Source organism: Typopeltis vanoorti, chromosome 12, assembly GCF_054136105.1.
Source record: "Typopeltis vanoorti isolate ZY-2024b chromosome 12, IOZ_Tvanoo_1.0, whole genome shotgun sequence".
In the NCBI taxonomy this organism is placed as follows: domain Eukaryota; kingdom Metazoa; phylum Arthropoda; class Arachnida; order Uropygi; family Thelyphonidae; genus Typopeltis; species Typopeltis vanoorti.
The window spans coordinates 106,805,194-106,825,701 of NC_143560.1; the positions used below are offsets into that span (position 1 = coordinate 106,805,194).

Below are 20,508 nucleotides of genomic sequence, written 5' to 3' on the forward strand. Positions count from 1 at the left end.
GTGATGGAATGACTAATGGCCATCCATGGAAGCTGGGCAAGAGTGTAGTTAACAAAGGTGTTAGAGCTAGGTTTTTTACTTGGAGAGTGGTGAATGCGTGAAATAAGCTGCCAGAGTCTGTTGTGGGTGCCATGACTGTAAATAAGTTCAAGGTGGAGTATGATAAATACTGTGTGAATGTTGAATAGTTGTTCTTGACATGATGTTAGGGCCTCCCTCGATGAGTCTAAAGGCTCCTTGGAGTTGCCCGTGCTGCTACTACCACTAATAATAATAGAATCTCTGAGAATTTTTAACCTTAATAAGCCAGAGGTCGCTGCAATTAGATTTTTGTGATATTTTGAAGTTGAATGTTTTTGTATGTATATGTCGCTATGTTCAGTTTTATATTTGTGGCTGTTTGTTTAATTAGTAAGGCTATTTATCCAACCTTAAGCTCAGAAGAGGTGATTCCTGCAAATATATATATATATATTTATTTATTTATTATGAAATGCCAGAGTTATTGTCTTATGTAATGAAAAATGCGTTGTTTTGATAAGTGATGTCTATACTTGATCAAGCTGTAGCGTTATTTGTTTTCATAGCATTCGTGTGGATGAAAATAGCCTGAAGTCTAATAATAATAACAATAATAAAAATGGCTGCACACGGTAATATTCCGGCTGAAAGAATACTATAATTTTATATGGTTCATTGTTATGTAAGCATTCGATATTGCCAGTTTGTGAATTTCATAAACGAAGACATTAATACTTCTTCGGAGGCATAATTTTTATTTTTTTTAGTTATGGAAAAATAGGAGAATGGTGCAAATATACGACAGCTACTGCACCCCATCAACAACCTAGAAAACAGCGAAAACCCGTGCCATTTGTCACATGATTGTTGATTTCTCAGCAAAACCGTGTGACCACGTATCTGTCACGTGTATCGGAGTCTGCGGATATGGTAACAGGCAAGAAACATGCTGCAAAGCAGAAAACAAGGAACCAGTATGCAGATAATTAAAAATATATCAAATTTACAAAAAATGTGGTGGAAAGTTGATGCTGTTATATGGGATGTTAGTGTATATACACTTATACGTTGGCTACTCATAACTATTATTTTTAGGAAATAACGTATGCTAAAATATTAATTATAATAACTTTAGTTAATACTTTCCTGTATTTTGGCAATGTTACTTTACCATCATTAGAGATTACAAAACAATGATACGTGCATGCAGGCACTTCTCGGCAAACGAGGCTGAAGAAAAGGTAACCAGTGTCAGGCCTACAGGCCTAAATGGTGTTCCCCCAGTGGGCTAGATTGGGTGGTCTTGGCTGTTGGGCTGAAGATCTCAGGATGAGCGATTCCCAAATTTGGGGCAGTCATGCACTCAAATTTGTTGAGGTTTGGAAGTTTTTTTTTTTTTTTTTGGAATGATTTCCAGATTTGAGGAATAGTCTCTCATATCTATATTTGTATAGAAAACCTCACACTCTAACACATAATGGTCAGTTTTGATGTCTTCTCTTTATTCATTAATGTCTCACTCAAAGATACATTAAACCTAATCCAAGCTTTATCTCAGCCCACCATGAACTCAGGCTATTTGGCAAGGAAAATTCTCCAAACAGATATAGGGACCACTTTCTTCACCTCTGACTAACTTCATAGAGACATTTGAAGAAAAAGCCTTAAACTCTGCCCCACATAAACCCACTGTCTGGCTATGCTCTTGGATGATGTATTCTCCAATTGGTCACATGCCCCGTATATGTTCCACATTATCTTAACATCTAATCAGTCAACATCATCCCAAGATCCAGTTTACATTAGAAAAGGAAAACAACAACATTCTCCCATTCCTAGACATTGATTACATGACAGCCTGATGGATCCCTGGCATTCTCTATTTACAGAAAACTTACACCTACAAGTAGATACATTCACCAGTAGTCACCCCCTCCCCAACATGATGGGATTATAAAAACTCTATATAACAGGACAAAATTAATAAGTTCTGTTGATAGTGCCCTAACTACTAAACCTGACCATATTCTCAACACTTTCTTAGCCAATGGCTACAAACCCCCCAAAATATAAAAAACCTACAACTACAACACCTCTCCCCTTCCCCTTCAGAGCAGGGATTACTCAAGATCTATCACCATTCCATATATCCAGGAAACATCTGAAAATTTGACAAAAATCTAAAAATATACAACCTTACAACCACAAAAAATGGCATCCCTTATCTGCTCTCCCCCAAAGACCAGCCACATTCTCTAGATCTTCCAGCTCTCTTGCAGTTGTAAATGATCCTACTACTGCTAAACAGGCAGGGCAGCCAATATCAGAATTTCTGAACACAAGGACTACATCTGGTTCCACCAGTACAGCCTCTCAGGACTTGCTGACCATGTTTTGGACACTCACAGCAGAATATGTTGGAAGGCTACTCTATTACATTGCAGCAAATATAGATATTATTATTTGACACTTCCAGGGAGCCCAAAGACTCATCAAGGGAGGGCACCTGCTCTACAGCTCTGTCTCCATCACTCAATCCACCAACTGACCAACTACACCAACACCATCTACTGCTGACCACCAGTTTTTCCAGAGACAATTACAACATCCATGCTCGTGTCAGGATTTGAACCTGCAGCCTTTTGGCTGGAGAGCAGATACGCTAACCACTCGGCCAGCGACTATTCCTCAAATTTGTCTCATTCCAAAAATAACTTTCCAAACCTCAACAGAAAAAAACATCAAATACTAGGATCACAACAATCCATCAGTGTCAACAGCCACAATAATATACAGAATGTTTTGTAATGATATTATGATACTAGAAATCAAAAAATGTAAGTTTTATAAACTCATTTTCACAAAATTATTACAGGAATATGCAGAATGTAGAAAATGCAATGCAGAAATAAACAAAGAAAACCTAACATTTCTTTGAAAGGAGAAAAAAATAGAGGGAGGAAAAATGTAATTATTACAAGTTTAGCAAAAAGTAGTATATGATTTGAAAAAGCAAAATAAAAACCAGAAGAAATAATAGCATTTACAATATTTTGGGCAATTCAACTGTATCTCAGACAGCAAATAATAAAAGCGCAAACTGCGGTGGACAGAATGGGCTTCATTCTGCTGAAAAGTCTATTAATCAGGCACAAAAAATTCACGAGTACTAGTTCACTCGCCTGTATTTGTATGCTATGTATCTGTCTTCCATGTGGAGAGGATGTATAAAAAAGATTGTGATTTTTTTTAAATATTGTTATTATCAAAATGCATTGTACTTCTGATTCTGAAATTTCAAGTAAGAGTTTCGGGAGCCTCTTTGTTCAAGACTTGGAAACATTTTCCAAATGAAATTAACATTTCATTTGGACAATTTGGATTATAATGTTAATCCACACATGTTGTGAATAAATATTTTTAACAATTCTAAGATGAAATACAACTGACTTCCAACAATTTCAGAAAGATATTAACAAGTACAGAATATTTCATAATGTCTAGTTTTTGGATATATAAGAAACTTTGTCCTAATCCATGGAATGATCCAGCTATTTGATGAGCATTTTCAACAATTAAAAAAGAAGAGACCCATTGATAACTATATTGAAATAAGTATTGACATAACACTGTATTTCAGAGAGATCTAAATTTCATTCTTCAGTAGCATGTGGGTCTTCGTGTGGCTGATCACACATTCATCTCTTCTAGGCATAATTCGAGAATTAGGAGGAAGAAATAAACGTATTGAAATAATTGCAGCAAATTTTGAAAAGAGAAAAATCGCAAAAAACAATAAAAAAAAACAGCAACAACATAATGCTACCCAACTAACTGCAAATAAACAAATCACCTAATCACTAACAACTCAAACTATTAAATAAAATAAAACCAACAGCACACTGTGGAAAATCAAAACATCCACACCAGTGTAAAAAAATCCACTTATGGTGAACACCAGTAGAAATGAACTAGTGTTTGGATCTTGATGCTTGTATTTCTGATATTGACCTCTTTGTTGTTGTGTTTTGTTGCCGGTAGTGAATTGTTGGTTTCACTGACCTTAAATAGTCACGTTAGCTCTTGAGGGCCTGTCACAGCAAATAAAAAATGGAAATAGATAATTAGGAAAGCTAATATAGTGGGCAATTATTTGAATAAATTAATATGGAATAAGAGAGAAATTAGCCAAAATACTCAACTAACAGAATACAAAACAGTGTTCAAGCCAGTTTCAAGTTATGGATTTGAATTAGAAATAAAGTACTTGATCTCAGAGATTAAGAACACAGTTATGAGAGTTTTGAGAAATATTAGGATTCTGAACAGATAACATCTATTGCAGAATCATATCAAAAGTGAAGATATTAGGAAGGAACTTGACATTGTTAGCATTCAGGTATGTGTTAGCAGTGCTACTCTCAGATGTATGGTAAATTAAACAGATAGCAAAAGGTTTTTTTTTTTTTTTAAAGATGTTAAGAAAAGTGCCAAGATCTAGTTGATTGATATAGTAGTGCCTCAGAAAACTTTAAGCACTTTTTCAAAGATTGTCATGCTTAACACGTTCACTGCCAACTACGAGTATACTTGTAGTTCATATATGAGCTACACAAGCCAGCTATGAGTATACTTGTATGACGCTTACTGCCGGTAACGAGATTAATGTACTGACCTTGAAGAAGTGAAATTGCTCAGAGTACGGGAACAGACTATGCCAAAGTAGCGCGGCAGCGAACGTTTTAATTGATTGCTGACATTTTAATCAATTAATTAATTGCTGACAATTAATCCATTAAGCATGACAATCTTTTTCAAAGATTGTCATGCTCAATTGATTGCTGACATTTTTCCCATTCAGTAAACTGATACCATGGTACCAAAGATAGTATTCTCCTAAGTCGATCATAATTTCCAGCTTTGTAGTTCAGCATGATCACTGTCACCAATTGGTGGTAAAATAGCCATATTCCTAACAGAGACCCCTTCTGATGCTTTGAGAAAATACAACACTCTTTGACCTCGAGTTCCTTCTTTCACATGCTGCTTGAGAAAGTTGTCTCGTAACAATTCAGTAAATTCCTCTTCTTTCATATGAGATTTCTCTTCTACCCAATCAATGTTTGGGAAATTAGTCACCCATAATCATTCATTTGGTACCCATAAGGCTAAATTGGCGATGCATTTCTTCATACCATGTAACTGAGCCACTAGGTCTGTATCAACACCCCACCGTATATTTCATTGTGTTAACCTCCACTTCATACCAGATAGACTCAAACTCACTGCTGCATGGGACATTGTTACGATCATTGTTTTCTTGTGTTTCTACCCTAACTGGAATTAAGTCATCTGATATTAGTAGTACTCCTCTTCCTCCTCTCTCTCCCTCTCTTGTCATTCCTAAAAATAGTATACCCATTACACTCAATCCCACTTGCCATATCTGATTCTGATAACCAGGTTTCACTAATGCCAACAATCTTAAGCCACATTGTATTCAATAAAGCAATGAACGAACTTAACCCCATTGTTTCTAATGCTCCTGGCATTTGTGTATAGACATAATAAATTACCACCTAGCCTATTCTTATAATTAAAAATGCAATCTATTTATTCTTGTTCTAGAATTATCTCTTTTCCCCTCCCCAGATATACCATTAAGGTCCGAACCCAAACTATATTTTTCCACTCCTTCGCCACATACATAACCATGGTTGAAGACATTCATATCTTTATCATGTTTGCATATCATAGCTGAACATTTTTGTCACATTTTTCCCATTCCTTCTTTGATGATCTAGTTTTCCTGACTCTCTGCATTAGGTCTCATACAAAGAAGTGATTTCTCCAGGTTCCTGATGCCAAATGAATTCAAGTGCAGACCATCCTTTTTATAGAAGTCTTTTCTGCCATCAAACACACTCCACACATCTAAAAACTCGTATCCATTTCTTCTACACAGTCTGCACATGAAATCGTTTGCTCTCATCGCCCTCTTAACTCAGTACTGTTATATCTGGGTAGCAATCCTACAATTTTTATTCTCTCACATTTCTTTCTTGCTTTCTCCAACAGACCTTTCATATCTTCTCTCATACTATATTTGTTACTACTAAAATTATCAGTACCTACCAGAACAACCATCTCTTTTACTTTATTTTTCTGATTTCCAATTACGTTTGTCATATTTTTAATTTTTGCCCCCAGGAAACTAGAAATAGAAATGACAACATAAACTGTATTATTAATTATAAAAACTTTAATAAATAACTACTTATATTTTGGCAATATTACATTGCCATCTTCAGGGATCATAAAACAATGAAATGTGCATGCAGGTGCTAATACTAAGCAAATGAGGCTGAAGGAAGCCAGCTGAAGTCAGTCCTACAGTCCTAAATGTGCCCCTTAGCAGTCTATATTGGGTTGTCTTGGCTGTTGGGTTGAAGTTCTTAGAATGCAAGCTTCCCAAATTTGGGACAGTCTCATGCACTCAAATTTGTTGAGGTTTGGGAAGTTTTTCAGAGCTGAGGCTGATTCAAGAAATAATCTTTCATACTTGTACTTGTTGCAGTGTAATAAAGTGGCCTTCTTCCAGTGTATTATGCTGACCATGCACTGGTGGGTGTCCAGTGCATGGTCAGCAAGCCCTGAGTGGCTGTATTGGTGAAATCGGATGTAGTCCTTGTGTTCAGATATCCTGATATTGGCTGTCCTGCCTGTTTGGCCATAGTAGGACACATAAACCCTGTTTATGTGTCCTACTTGTTTAGCTACACTACATGGATGATCTGTTTGCTATTTGGCTGCATAGACTAGATACACTCCACAATTTCTCAACACACTTAAACAACCAACACCCCATGATCCAGTTTAACTTGGAAAAGGAAAACAATAACAGTTTTCCTTTCCTAGACACTCTGATTATACGCCAGCCTGATGGATCCCTGGCTTTTTCTGTTTGCACAAAACCTACACATACAGGTCACATACATTCATTAGCAGCACCCCGATACCAACAATATGGGATTATAAAAACTCCATATAACAGGACAAAATTAATCAGTTCAGATAACATTGCCCTAACTACTGAACTTAACCATATCCACAACATCTTCTTAGCCAATGGCTGTAACCCCTAAAAAATATTAAAACCAGTTAATCCCCCCCCCCTTTCATAACAGAGATTACTCTAAATCTATCACCATTCCTTATATGTGGTGTACATCTAAAAAACTAACAAAAATTCTGCGAAAACATGACCTCACAACTAGTTACAAACCACATAAGAAATTGGCATCTCTTATCCGCTCCACCAAAGACCAGCCACTTCCCCCCCCCCTAGTCCTGGAGGAGTATACCAGATCCCTTGCAGTTGCAAACTGTCCTACTATTGATATTGGCTGTCCTGCCGGTTTGGCTGGACAGCCAATATCAGGATATCCAAACACAAGGACTACATTTGGTTTCACCAATACAGCCACTCGGTACTTGCTTACCATGCATTGGATGCTCACCACAGACTATGCTGGAAGAAGACCATTTTATTACACTGCAGCAAGAACGATTATTCCTTGAATCAGCCTCAGCTCTGAAAAACTTCCCAAACCTCAACAAATTTGGGTGCATTAGACTGTTCCAAATTTGGGAAACTTGCATTCTAAGAACTTCAGCCCAATGGTCAAGACAACCCAGGTACTAGGGGGCACCTTTAGGACTCTAGGATCAGCTTCAGTATCTTTCTTCAGCCTCATTTACCCAGTGTTAGTGCCTGCCAGAATATATTGGTTTTTGTGATTCCTGATGATAGCAGTGTAACATTGTTGAAATATAGGAAAGTATTAATTAAAGTCTATTATAATTAATAATATACTTTGTTGCCATTTCCTAAAAAATTAGAAGTAATACCATTTAGAATAAGTTATGAATAATGTTCATAACTTATTTTAAGAGTAGAAAAACTTCTTTGCATATTACAAAAACCAAATACCGAAGTCACATCAGTACTGGTACCTTTTTTTTTGGTATTACACACTGAACTTCAACAAAATTCTCTTCCATTGGTGTCTCTGAGTCTCTAGGATCACAATACCAGTTGTCCTTTCTGTTCATGATGTTGGTTTTTACTTGTTCAGCTACTAACTTTGTACAAATCTGAAATCTGCTCATCCCGAGAGGGTTGGTCTCACATTTGGGATTGTGCACGAAAAATTCATAAAAATTCTCGACACTAGCCAGAGGAATGCATTTTGGCTAAGCAGTAATTCATCTTTCAGACCCACCTCAACCTGTTCTCTCAGCAATTTTTAACAGCATTTCCATCATTCCTATGCTTTCCACTAAGTATGTAACAACAACATATAGCATTTGCCCAACCACCTTTTACACTCAGTAAACTCACCTACTCTGCTTCTCCACTGTCTGTATTATAATAGGTGCATTACAAAAAATTATGGAAATAAGAAAACTATGCATCATAGTGGACCAAAGAGTTTTTAATATCAATTCCATAAATGAAAGGTTGCATAACCCATAGATATTACTGTCATATATGTCAAGTCTTCCCCAATTATTAAAACCTGTAGTTATTCAAAAATAATATCAGTAGGTATTTTCTCTCTTATGTATACATGACAGTGATATCTATAGGCTTTGCAACCTTTCATGTATGAGATTGATATTAAAAAAAATCATTGATCCACCATTATTCATAGTTCTCTTACTTTCATAATTTCTTGTAATGTACCTAATTATAATACACATCTGGCAGTCTGCCCAACCTGACATTAAGACCTTTTACTTGGCAACATTCTCTGTTTTCTCTAATTCTAGTCTGTTTTAAGTCTTTTTGATGGGTGCATTGTCAGGGTAATTTTATAGATAAATTTGTCTCTTCTGTCTTGCTTCATTAGCAAACAACAGCAAAATCAAGTTGTCCACAAGATAAACAAGGTAAACAGTTGTGTCCAAGGGCACTATCCTGTCTCACTTATTAGTTGCTGTATTCTTTTAAACTGTTCTTCTCCAAATGTGATATCAGTATTCTAAGGTGTTTTAAATTTAGGATTTATAAAGTGATAGGAGAAAAATAGTGATTTGAATGAAAAAGAATACCAAGTTCTTTTGAGACTGAGGAGGCTATGGATGTGATAAGTTATGCCAGGATAAGCTAGATGTGAAAGGTAGCCCAAGAAGAGAAAATTGATTTTGACTGGGAATCAAAATATTATCAAAAGTAAACAGGGCTGAAGCAGACCCTTTTTTTCTGGATAATAAAACAAGACTGTGTGTTGATAGTATTGAGATTCACTAGATTACTTTTATCCCACTTGGGAATGGTGAGATAATCAATATTTAAAGCATCTGTTGTGGAAGATCCTGAAGCTTGAATTGTTTCACTGTTACATGATTTCTCAAATGAAGAAGAGAAATGGGAAGTACTGTTTATCACTAAAATTATGGATATGATTTGAAGTTAGAAAACAAGGTTGTTTATGCATTGATGTATAGCAGGAGTGTGGGCAAATATCATTCACTATATATCATGGTGGATGGATTCCTCACATCAGATTTCTTTATGACTGCTAGAGCACCCCTTCAGGGTTCTGATGAGAGGAAGCCATCCACCATGATATATAGTGAATGATCAGAGGGGTGACTGGCAATCATTTCATAAAGGGCAGGAGGAAAACTAAATGCCAGATATGATCAGATGCCTAGGAAATATCAAGTATTGAACCACCTAACTTGCTCCAAATATTTCCATGGTCTGTGTCCAAAGATACTTAAGTGTAGTGAGATCTGCTCTGGAATAAGAAAGACAGAATTTTGGCAATTACTCATTAACTGATGGATTTCCAGCTAGGGAAGAAACTTGCTATTCACCTTCTTCATCACTTTCTAGACCAGTGATTCTTAACCGGTGTTCCACAAACTGGTTACAAGTGTTCTGCTGGTGAAAGATGTCACATGACACAGTTCTGAGTGTAATTGGCTACTCTGATCCTAACAACTGAAGACTGCTACGCATTGACTTATAAACCAATAGAATATCGTTTATAGGTCATGTGCAGAAGGGGCAGGGAGGAGGAGCGTCTCTTTTACAGTCATTCAGTGATGTGTGTCTGTGTAACATCGTAATAGCACACAGTCCATTTTTAACATGTATTTGGTTTGTGGGTTGTCTAACATCGTAGTAGCACACAATGAATAAATTTATTATTAAACGAAAACATGATTCTGAGGCAAATATTAACGATGGGGCAAGTACAACTGGAAGCAGTAGTAATGACGTTGTTGCAAATATGTCTCATACAGAAGACAGCATCATACGTAGTAAAATAAGAAAAATAATAGACAATATTCGGACGAATATTTAAGTTCCGATTTTGCATGGACCAGTGAGAAAGAATGTCCTCTTCCCCAGTGTCTTGTATGCAGGGGAAAAACTATTCAATAGTGTAATGGTTCTGCTAAGTTGAAATGCCACTTTACTACGAAGAACGCCAATCTTCCTTCAAAAACTAAAGATTATTTCAAGAGATTGTTGGACATGCAAGGGAGACAAGTAAAATATTTTGAAAAGACTTAAAATTTCCAATAAGGCACAACTTACATCATATAAGGGAGTTGAATTAATTGCTGTACCATTTTGTACAATTTATGTACCATTTTGTACAATTTATGTACCATTATGTACAATTTACCATTTTACAGCAATTTTACCAAAATGCTGTGAAATAATAAACATTATGTTTGGCGACGAAGCAAAAAAATGGAAATTATGAAAATTCCTCATTCGGACAATAAAATAAAAAATAAAATTAAAGATATGTCAGATGATATTGAGAAAACAATTACCAATAAACTTTCCAAACAATATTTTGCTTTACAAATTGACAAGTCCACTGATATTAGCGATAAAGCTCATATACTAGGATTCGTTCGTTTCATTAATAAAAATGAAATAGTGAATCAATTTCTGTGCTGCAGAGAACTTACCAAACGTGCAACAGGAAAACAATATTTTTGACTCTATTACGTCATATTTGGAAAATTTTAAAATTTCATGGGAGCTGTGTGTAGGAATTTGTATGGATGGTGCTCCATCAAATGGTAGGCTCTATTAAAGGATTTGTTACTTCATCATCATCATCATCAAATTCCTGCCATGTACCCTCAAGGGGTGTACAGGATATGACAGTACTACATGAAAAAATTACATCATTACTAACTTCCTATCTACAATTTTCCTCCAAATCAGTCTGTTACTTGTCAAGACTCCAACATTATCAGATCTTATATTTCTATCGTCTAAGGCACTTTGTACCGTATCAATCCACCTATATCTTGGTCTTCCTCTGGGTCGTTTTCCTGCCAACCTGGCAGAGAACACTTGTTTTGCTAATCTTTCCTCTCCCATTCTATTTAAGTGACCATACCATCTGAGATTAGCTCTGCTAACGCATTCCTGGATGCTGACAATGTCAAGTTCTTTCCTAATATCCTCATTTTTAATATGATATTGCCATTGATGCCATCTGTTCACGCCTCTAATCTTTCTCAGGACTCTCATATCTGCGGTCTCTAGTCTTTGGTCAAGTGTTTTACTTCTGACCCAGCTCTCAGATCCATAAGTTAAAATTGGTTTGAACACAGTCTTGTAGTGTTTTCCCACATAGTGACTTCCCACGATGCCAGCTTTGCTGATTCTGTTGTCTATTTCTATATTTAGTTTACCATCTTCAGTAAAAATTGTGCCTAAGTAGCTGAAATGTTTTACTTGTTCCACAGGTTCTCCATTCACAACACAGTTGACATTTTCAATGATTCTGCCTATTTTCATTGTCTTTGTCTTTTTATTGCTGACCTTCATACCATATCTATTACAACAGCTATTCAATTTAGTCAGAGAATCTTGCAGACTTGTAGCGGATTTATTTAGAAGTATAACATCATCCGCATAAAGCAAAGAGCTGACATTAACATCTCCAATTTTGATATCAATTGGATTTGTTACTTTTGCAAAGAAAATGAACCCAAATACATGTATTATATCTATGCACAGAAAATCCCTAGTTTCAAAAACATTACTAGCAATATTAAAACCTGTACTAGACCAAGTTGCAAATATGATAAATTACATCAAGTCAAGACCTTTAAAGGCATGCCTTTTTAAAAAGTTTTGCATATCTATGGATGCCAAGCACGAATCTTTGCTTTTACACCCTGAAATAAGATGATTATTTGGGGCTAAAGTACTATTCCGAATTTTAGAACTTAAGAATGAATTATTGGCCTTTTTTTCAAAATGAAGGTACAGATGCTTTTGTAATATGTCTTCAAAATAATATTTGGTGTACTAAAATGGCATATTTAGCCGATATTTTAATTACTTAAATAGCATTAATACAAATATTCAATGGAAAAATTAAAATATTTTGACATCCACTGACAAATTGTCAGCTTTTCAGAAAAAGTAGCTCTTTGGGAAAACTGCATATCAGAAAAAAATACAGTAGATTCCTTCGCTCCATAATAAAAATGTCAAGGGAATTATTTTCATTATAACAGAACATTTACAATATTGGAAGAAAAGATTTCAAGTTACTTTCCTTCCTTAAATACTCACGATTATGACTAGACACAAAATCTGTTTGGCACAGTTAATACATTGAGTTGTGAATTTTCGTTATAAGAAGAATAACAATTAGTTACCTTGTGAACGGATCGTACTCTAAAAATAAAATTCTCTGAAATAACTCTTAAGGAATTTTGGATTTTTGTCCAAGCAGAATACCTAGCTCTCTCCACAAGGGCACGGAAAATTTTGTTAGTTTACAACATCATATTTGTGTGAGCTTGATTTCTCAATATTAACCATTATAAAAACTAAATAACGTTAAAGACCTATTAATTAATATAGACAGAGATGAGTTTAGCTATATCACATATTAGACCTCATATTGCTGAAATCTGCAAAAGCCGACAAGCTCAAGTATTGCATTAAAATAAGTTCCATTTTTATAAAAGGCAAATCCATGCATATTTTAATTGCTAGTTTTATAACCCTAATGCTTTTGGTGTTCACCAAATTTTTCTTATCAAAAGTGTTCCATGACTTCGAAAAAGTTAAGAACCACTGTTCTAGACTATTTAGGTGTGAGGGCAATGGGAAAATAGTTTGATTGCTAACTTTTATTTCCCTTTTAATACTGGATAGTTCTAGATGCAGATGAGTATGACAGGTTATATAGGTGATACAAGATGGGTGATAATTCTGGAGTTTTTTAACATAACTGGATGGGTGCCATATTAGTATCAAGCCATTGAATGTATACTGAATTTTTGTCTTGGACTGCTTTGGCACATTTGTTTCAGAACTAGAGCTAGGTCTACTTTATCTTTAGATTTTAGCATTGTTCAATCAGGAGAGGTGGGAACATGGAATGAAGTAATTTTGTTCAACTGCCTTTTCAAGGAACCAGAAGGATCTACTGCTATTTGAGCAGGGAACAAGCTTAGTGTTTTCCATCTAATTCTGCATCCAGTTTTTTTTTTTTTTTTTTTTTTTTTTTTTTTTTTTTTTTTTTTTTTTTTTTTTCAATTGTTACAGGCTGCAGTATAAGCTGAGTGAGAAGCTTGAAATTTTAACTCAAGCCATTAAATGTATGTCGATTTTTTGTCTTGAACTGCTTTGGCACATTTGTTTCATAACAGAGCTTGGATAGGGAATAGGAGTTATTATTATTATGTGAAACCTCTAGGAGTCCAAAGACTCATCGAGGGAGAATGTGCCAACACCATCGAATGATTGGGTCCCTTCTAACTACTAACTGCACTCAAACCTGCTTAACTTTTTGCAGAGTGGGAAATACCAGCACTCATTCCAGAAAATATTATTTCATTTATTTGATCAGGAGAGGGGAAAAAATAATTAGACCAGGGAAAAGAGTATAGAAATCCTGAAGATCATTTCATTCGGCACCATTATAGTGCCATAGGATATGAAGCTAATGGCTGGGCAAAGGATCTATTGCAGGCCTGCATAACTTAATTGTCTTTGAGGGCCAAACCCAACTTAGACCACCTGACCAAGGGCCTGATCACTTCGGACCTAGAATCTTAGACTAGTCCACTGCAGCTAAACTTAAGTAAATTTGTTAGTAGGTCTACAGTAAATACTAATTAATATGCATATTTAAATTTTTTAGAGAGTTACAATTAAAATTATAATAAAAATTATTTACAAACAGATATAGCTCCAAAATTTCTCAATAAAAACCACTTAAACATAAACACAAAGTTTAATAATTTAATAATTTCACTGAGAATATCACACTTATTCTCAGCGAAATATCAGTGACTGAATGTCACAATGTGACACAAAATTCATTTCTTTGTTGCCACTATTTTATCGAAGTTTGGTGTCATGTTTGAAGTGGCCGTTCTTAATATGGCCTCTAAATTGATATCACTTAAAGATGAACACTATTTGGTTTTGTTCAATTTCATGACCGAAAATGTTTGTTCGCAAGTATATGTGCCCCCAAACATACAAAATACCTGGTAGACAGTATCCAACAAACTTTTAAATTTATCCTAATCCAGAATAGAATAAAACTCTTGAAAAGTACTCTCCCTATGCTTGACCTGATAGTTTTCAGAACACTGGAGATCAATAACTTCCATCTGGAGTTCGACAGGTAGATTTCCTGCTTCGACAGAAAATGGATCCTCAATCACTTTTATGTGGACTTCGTCTTCATTGCTCAATGGCATTCTTTTCTGAAATTCCTCACTTAGACATAATATGTGCTTCTTATATTTTCCACCCACCATTGAATGATATTCTGATGGAATATTCTGTCGACAAGTTAAGAAATGTGACAAATCACCCTTAGCAAGTTGATTTTCAAACAAACTTAATTTCATTTTGAATGCCTTTATCAGAGACATTAACTGAAAAACAAACTTATTTTTTCCTTGAAGCTGTAGTAATCATGTGGTAACTTACTATGTGATGCATATTATTATTTTTATTATACAGGTATCTCCATGAAGTCAGAAAACTCATTGCAAGAGATATCATAGTCATGCAATACCTATCATATATCTCCTTAAACTTATTCACTGACAAAGCTCTCACAACCACCTTTGGCAATCCATTTCATCCACTTGCTGCCCTCCAAGCAAAAAAAAATCTAATCCAAACATTTATTAAACATGCTGTTACACAATCTAACAGATAAGTTTAGGTGATGATGGTTATTCATGACTTATATTTAGTGGTATTAACAACACCAAACAAACTATTTTATAAAAAGATGTTTTATTAACTTGCTTATATTTTGCTGAATTTCAAATCAGCATCATCAGAGCACAAAACAGTACGTATATATGACAGTGAGTAAGTGAAACAATACAATTGTAATGGTCAAAAGATCTAAAGTCCCAATTTGGCACCCTCTGATGCTGTAAAAAAAAAGAAAAAAATTACAGCTATGTGGAGTTGCTCTTAAGATAACAGTCTCCCAAATTTTTGACAAATTAATGCAACCACATTTGTTCAGTCTATCAGGCTAGAAGAATTCTTCATAGCCATGGCTGACTCAAAAAATAATCTTTTGGATCTGTAACGACTTCTAAATAGCACATTCGTTTTCTTCCATAATCTTGTATGAGGAGGGGAGGTCCAAAGTGTGGTCTGCCAGGCCTCACTTGCTATAATAATGTTGCAAATGCATTTTTTATGTTCTTCCAGGCAGATGTTAACAGATCTTCCTGTCTACCCATAGTAGGCCAAGTCACAGTCACAAGGAACTTTATACACTCCAGGGTGTGCTAGAGGGTGAAGTTTATCCTTAGGCAAGTGGATCAGAGTTGTTAATTTAATATGAGGTTTGAATGTGATCCAAAGACCATGTTTCAATAGTACTTTGGCTATCTTTTCTGATGTACCTCTGACAGAGAATAGAAATGTTGTGTTCCTGTGTATTAGAGGAGGGAGAAGTAATGGGGCTATGTAGTATTTTATCTATTTTGTAAGAATTGTAGCTGTTGTCCAAGAAAGTATGGTGCAGATATTTGAGTTCTGTGGACAGAGCTTTATCAATAGAACAAATAGCTCTGACTCTGCATGTAAGTGTTTTTAAAATACCATTCTGTTGGGCTGGATGATGAGGTGATTGTTTATGTAGATATCTTCCTCTCTCTCTCTCTGTGTGTGTGTGTGTGTTTGTGTGTTGGCTTTCTGTAAATGGAAAAAGGTAGTGATCCATCTGAAACGTTGGTGAGTAATATGTCAGGAAAAGGTAAATGATTATTAAATTCTTTTTCTACTGTGAAGTGGATTTTGGGGTGTTGGCTGTTTAGGTAGTTGACAAACGCACCAAAGTGTCTTGTCCATGGGACAAATGACAAACACATCATCAACATAGCTTGTATTTGAGATCTTTTGTGCATTGCAATTGTATTGTTTCACTTGCTCACTGTTGCATATAAATGCTGTTTTGTGCTCTGATGATGCTGATTTGACATTCAGTGATTTTTATTTTTATTATTATTATTTTCATTATTATTATTTCATTATCGATCATTATTTGAAATTCAGCGATCATTATTTTATAAAATAATTCATTTGGTGTTGTTAATACCATTAAAAATAAATCATGAATAACCGTCAATGCCTAAGCTTATCTGTTAGACTGATAATTCTTCACAGAGAAGATACTGTATACAAAGCGCAACAGTTCGGTAAGTTGAAACTGAAATTTTCCAGAAAATCTAACAGGTTAGCCTTCCTCAAATGAAGCCATGATATTGATATTATTCCAGATTTTCTCAGATTTAAAGAAAGCTAAATTCAGCAAAGGTACATCATATTTACTGACTGGCGAGTTTAGCACTTCTTTGAGAACAAATTGATGCTACTCGCACTGGACTTAGACAACTTTATTACTGTTCTACATGAAAAAAAAAAAAAATTAGCTAATGCCTTTTTATTCCCGTATATAAGGAGTAGGCGATGCTGTTTAGCCATATCTAACTTTTGGAGACTGAGTGGGCAGTTCAATCTCCACTGGTACCCAGTCAGAGATAGCTGGCCCAAGGCTATCACTAATTAAACAGCACACAGTGAAGAGAGAGAGAGCTCAACAAATGGCGCAATCTCGTGGTCCCTAATCCTAACACTCGTATTTAATGTCTGAAATAATGTGGGTTCTACAGTCGATTTTCTTGAGTTTACGGGACGAAAAACACGAGTTTCCGGGAGAAAAAAACCACTTGCCCGTGCCAGAGATCGACTAACTCGGGAACTGGTCAAAAAAAGGCTTAGAAAAATTTCTTCTAGTCAGCGACTAGATTCGAAACCAAGAGGTCTTCCTTCATGCTGTCAAGTGCCGTGGTGTGCATACGCCACATCCACTGAGCTACACAGGCCTACATGAAGAACTTATTAATGTTTTAAATCTCAAAATAAATGTGGACCGTCCTACATCACATCTCCAGAGTTGCAGCAGAAAAATAATTCACAAAAGTTAAAAATAAAAACCTGTTTTTGAAATCTTACAACAACACCATCATGCTATGTTCTAACCACAACTTTGATGAGACTGCGTGATCATAAATTTATCATCACAAGTGCTTACTGAAGAAGCCAAAGCACTCTCGGTCTGGGACATAACTTTGCCGTTATACCCAAAAAAATTTCAAAATTAGAAATCATGATGAATGCAGAACACCAGCAATAGCTAATAATGTGCATTTAGACATAGCAAGCATCCTAAACAAGGCTAAAATAACAAAAAGTAATATACCACATAATGAAATAGCTGCCTTAAAAAAGTTGAATAAGAATAAAAATATTGTCATTACAAAAGCTGATAAGGAAATGCAACAGTTAACATGGAGCAAGAGGATTATACAAAAAAAAAATGCAAGATCCCACTATGTTTCAAAGGGAAAAAAGTCTGCAAATTATCGAAAGAAGTGATTTTCTGGTCCAAAGAAATCATCAAAAAAATAAAACCAGTTCATGTTAAACCACCTCACATTCATAGATTATCAAAAATTCACAAATCTGATATTCCTCTACACCTTGTAGTCGATAGCATAGATAGTCCCACTTATCAACTTGCCCAACAGTTAGCCAAGTCTCTTGCCCCCTCCCCCCCTTACTGTCAACTTCTTTACTTTATAAAAAATTCAGTCCATTTCAAATCAGTATAAAATAAAATATCCTTAAAAATTCAGACATGGCTAGTTTCATGTCACCTCTTTATTTACCAATGCAACACTAACAGAAAGTCTAAATTTCCCCATGATATCCTTGAATTATTCAAATTTACTATATATGTAGGTTATTCTACATGGGGAATAAAAATCTACATACAGATTAATTGTACTGCTATGGGTTCCCCCCCCCCTCTTCTCCCTTTAGCAAACTTTTACATGGAACACTTTGAAAACAAAATACTTATCACAGGTACATACAACCCTCCTAAGTGTGGTTATGCTATGTTAATGATGTGTTTGTATTTGGCCCTATGGACCAAATGTAGGTGACAAACACATTCTGGATGTGTTTGTCACCTACCTAAAACAGAAAACACCCCAAAATCCACTTCACAGGAAGTGGATTTTGGTTATGCTTTGGTACACAGGAAGATATCTACATAAACAATTACATCATCATCCAGCCCAACAGTATGCCATTTTAAAAAACACTTACACACAGAGCCAGAGCCAATTGTTCTAATGATACAGCCAGTGGCAGATTACCCATTAAGTCAATGAGGCATTTACCTAGGGGCCCCCAAGCCAAGACATTTACCTGAAATAGATTAATGTTTTCAGTAAACATCATAAAAATCTTGATTATTTTAAGCGAAAATTTTTTTCAAAACAATTATTACTTTTTAATACGTATTTTGAACAGCGTGCGCTATCTACTTTTTAAATAATGCCACAATACCAATGTCGGCGCTAGTTGACAAGCTTCGTATTTTGTATTTTGAACAATGTGTGCTATCTATGCTTTAAATTAAACCGCGTTACCAATGTCGGTGCACGGCGCTGTTAACAGCTTCGCGGTCACGAAAACTGAATGAATTGCCGAGATAGGAAGTTTCGCCTGGTTGCTCCTTAACTTCATTTGTTATTGACTCGTGTAAGAGTGAGGTGTTTGTTTCAAAAATAATTTTTTAGTGTGACTTTTCGTGTTTTCATTATTTGAGTGTAGTGCAAAAAAATTCAAAAGTACAAAATTTCATTTATTTGCCACCTAACTTTTATTTTTTTAAAATTGTTTTTTTATTATTATTATTTTTTGTGGGGCCCCCAAATATAATTTGCCTAGGGGCCCCAACTATCCTTAATCCACCACTGGATACAGCTCTGTCCACAGAATTCATATATCTGCACCATACTTTCTTGGACAACAGCTACAATTCTTACAAAATAAAAAAAATACTACATAGCCCCATTACTTCTCCCTCCTCTAATACACAGGAACACAACATTTCTATTCTCTGTCAGAGGTACATCAGAAAAGATAGCCAAAGTACTATTGAAACATGGTCTTTGGATCACATTCAAACCTCATGTTAAATTAACAACTCTGATCCACTTCCTAAGGATAAACTTCACCCTCTAGCACACCCTGGAGTGTATAAAGTTCCTTGTGACTGTGACTTGGCCTACTATGGGCAGACAGGAAGATCTGTTAACATCTGCCTGGAAGAACATAAAAACTACATTTCCTACCATTATTATAGCAAGTGAGGACTGGCAGACCACACTTTGGACCCCCCCCCCCCCCGCATACAGGATGATGGAACACAAAACTAATGTGCTATTTAGAAGTCGGTACAGATCCAAAAGATTACTTTTTGAGTCAGCGATGTCTATGATGAATTCTTCTAACCTGAACAAATGTTGCATTAATTTGCCAAAAATTTGGGAGACTTATCTTAAGAGCAACTCCCACATAGCTATAATTTGTTTTTTTTTTACAACGTCAGAGGGTGCCAAATTGGGACTTTAGATCTTTTGTCTGTCACAGTTGTATTGTTTCACTTACCTACGGTAATGTATACGTACTAAAGGTTACTTTTTGAGTCAGCGATGTCTATGATGAATTCTCCTAACCTGAACAAATGTTGCATTAATTTGCCAAAAATTTGGGAGACTGTTATCTTAAGAGCAACTCCCACATAGATCTTTTGTCTGTCACAGTTGTATTGTTTCACTTACCCACGGTAATGTATACGTACTGTGTTGTGCTCTGATGATGCTGATTTGAAATTCAGCGAAATACCATTAATAATATCATTAAAAATTAATACCATTAAATATAAATCATGAATACTCTTACACAATCTTCATGGTTGACCCCTCATTTTCTCCATTGTACTTTTCCTTTTCTTTCAGTACATCATAGGACTGACACAAGTCTTTTTGTGTCAGCCCTATAAAACACCG

At 35.5% G+C, this 20,508-nt stretch overlaps 1 protein-coding gene across 2 annotated transcripts in view; it reads left to right on the forward strand.

Annotated features, from left to right (window-relative positions):
• The first annotated feature begins 365 nt into the window (after positions 1-365).
• Positions 366-20,508, forward strand: part of LOC150101113 (all-trans retinoic acid-induced differentiation factor-like) — a 131,050-nt gene continuing 110,907 nt past the window's right edge. For both annotated transcript variants that reach the window (XM_090401363.1, XM_090401362.1), the window contains exon 1: positions 366-446. In XM_090401363.1, the coding sequence (XP_090257489.1) occupies positions 375-446 (72 nt within the window). In that variant the 5' untranslated portion in view covers positions 366-374. The remainder of the gene's footprint in view (positions 447-20,508) is intronic.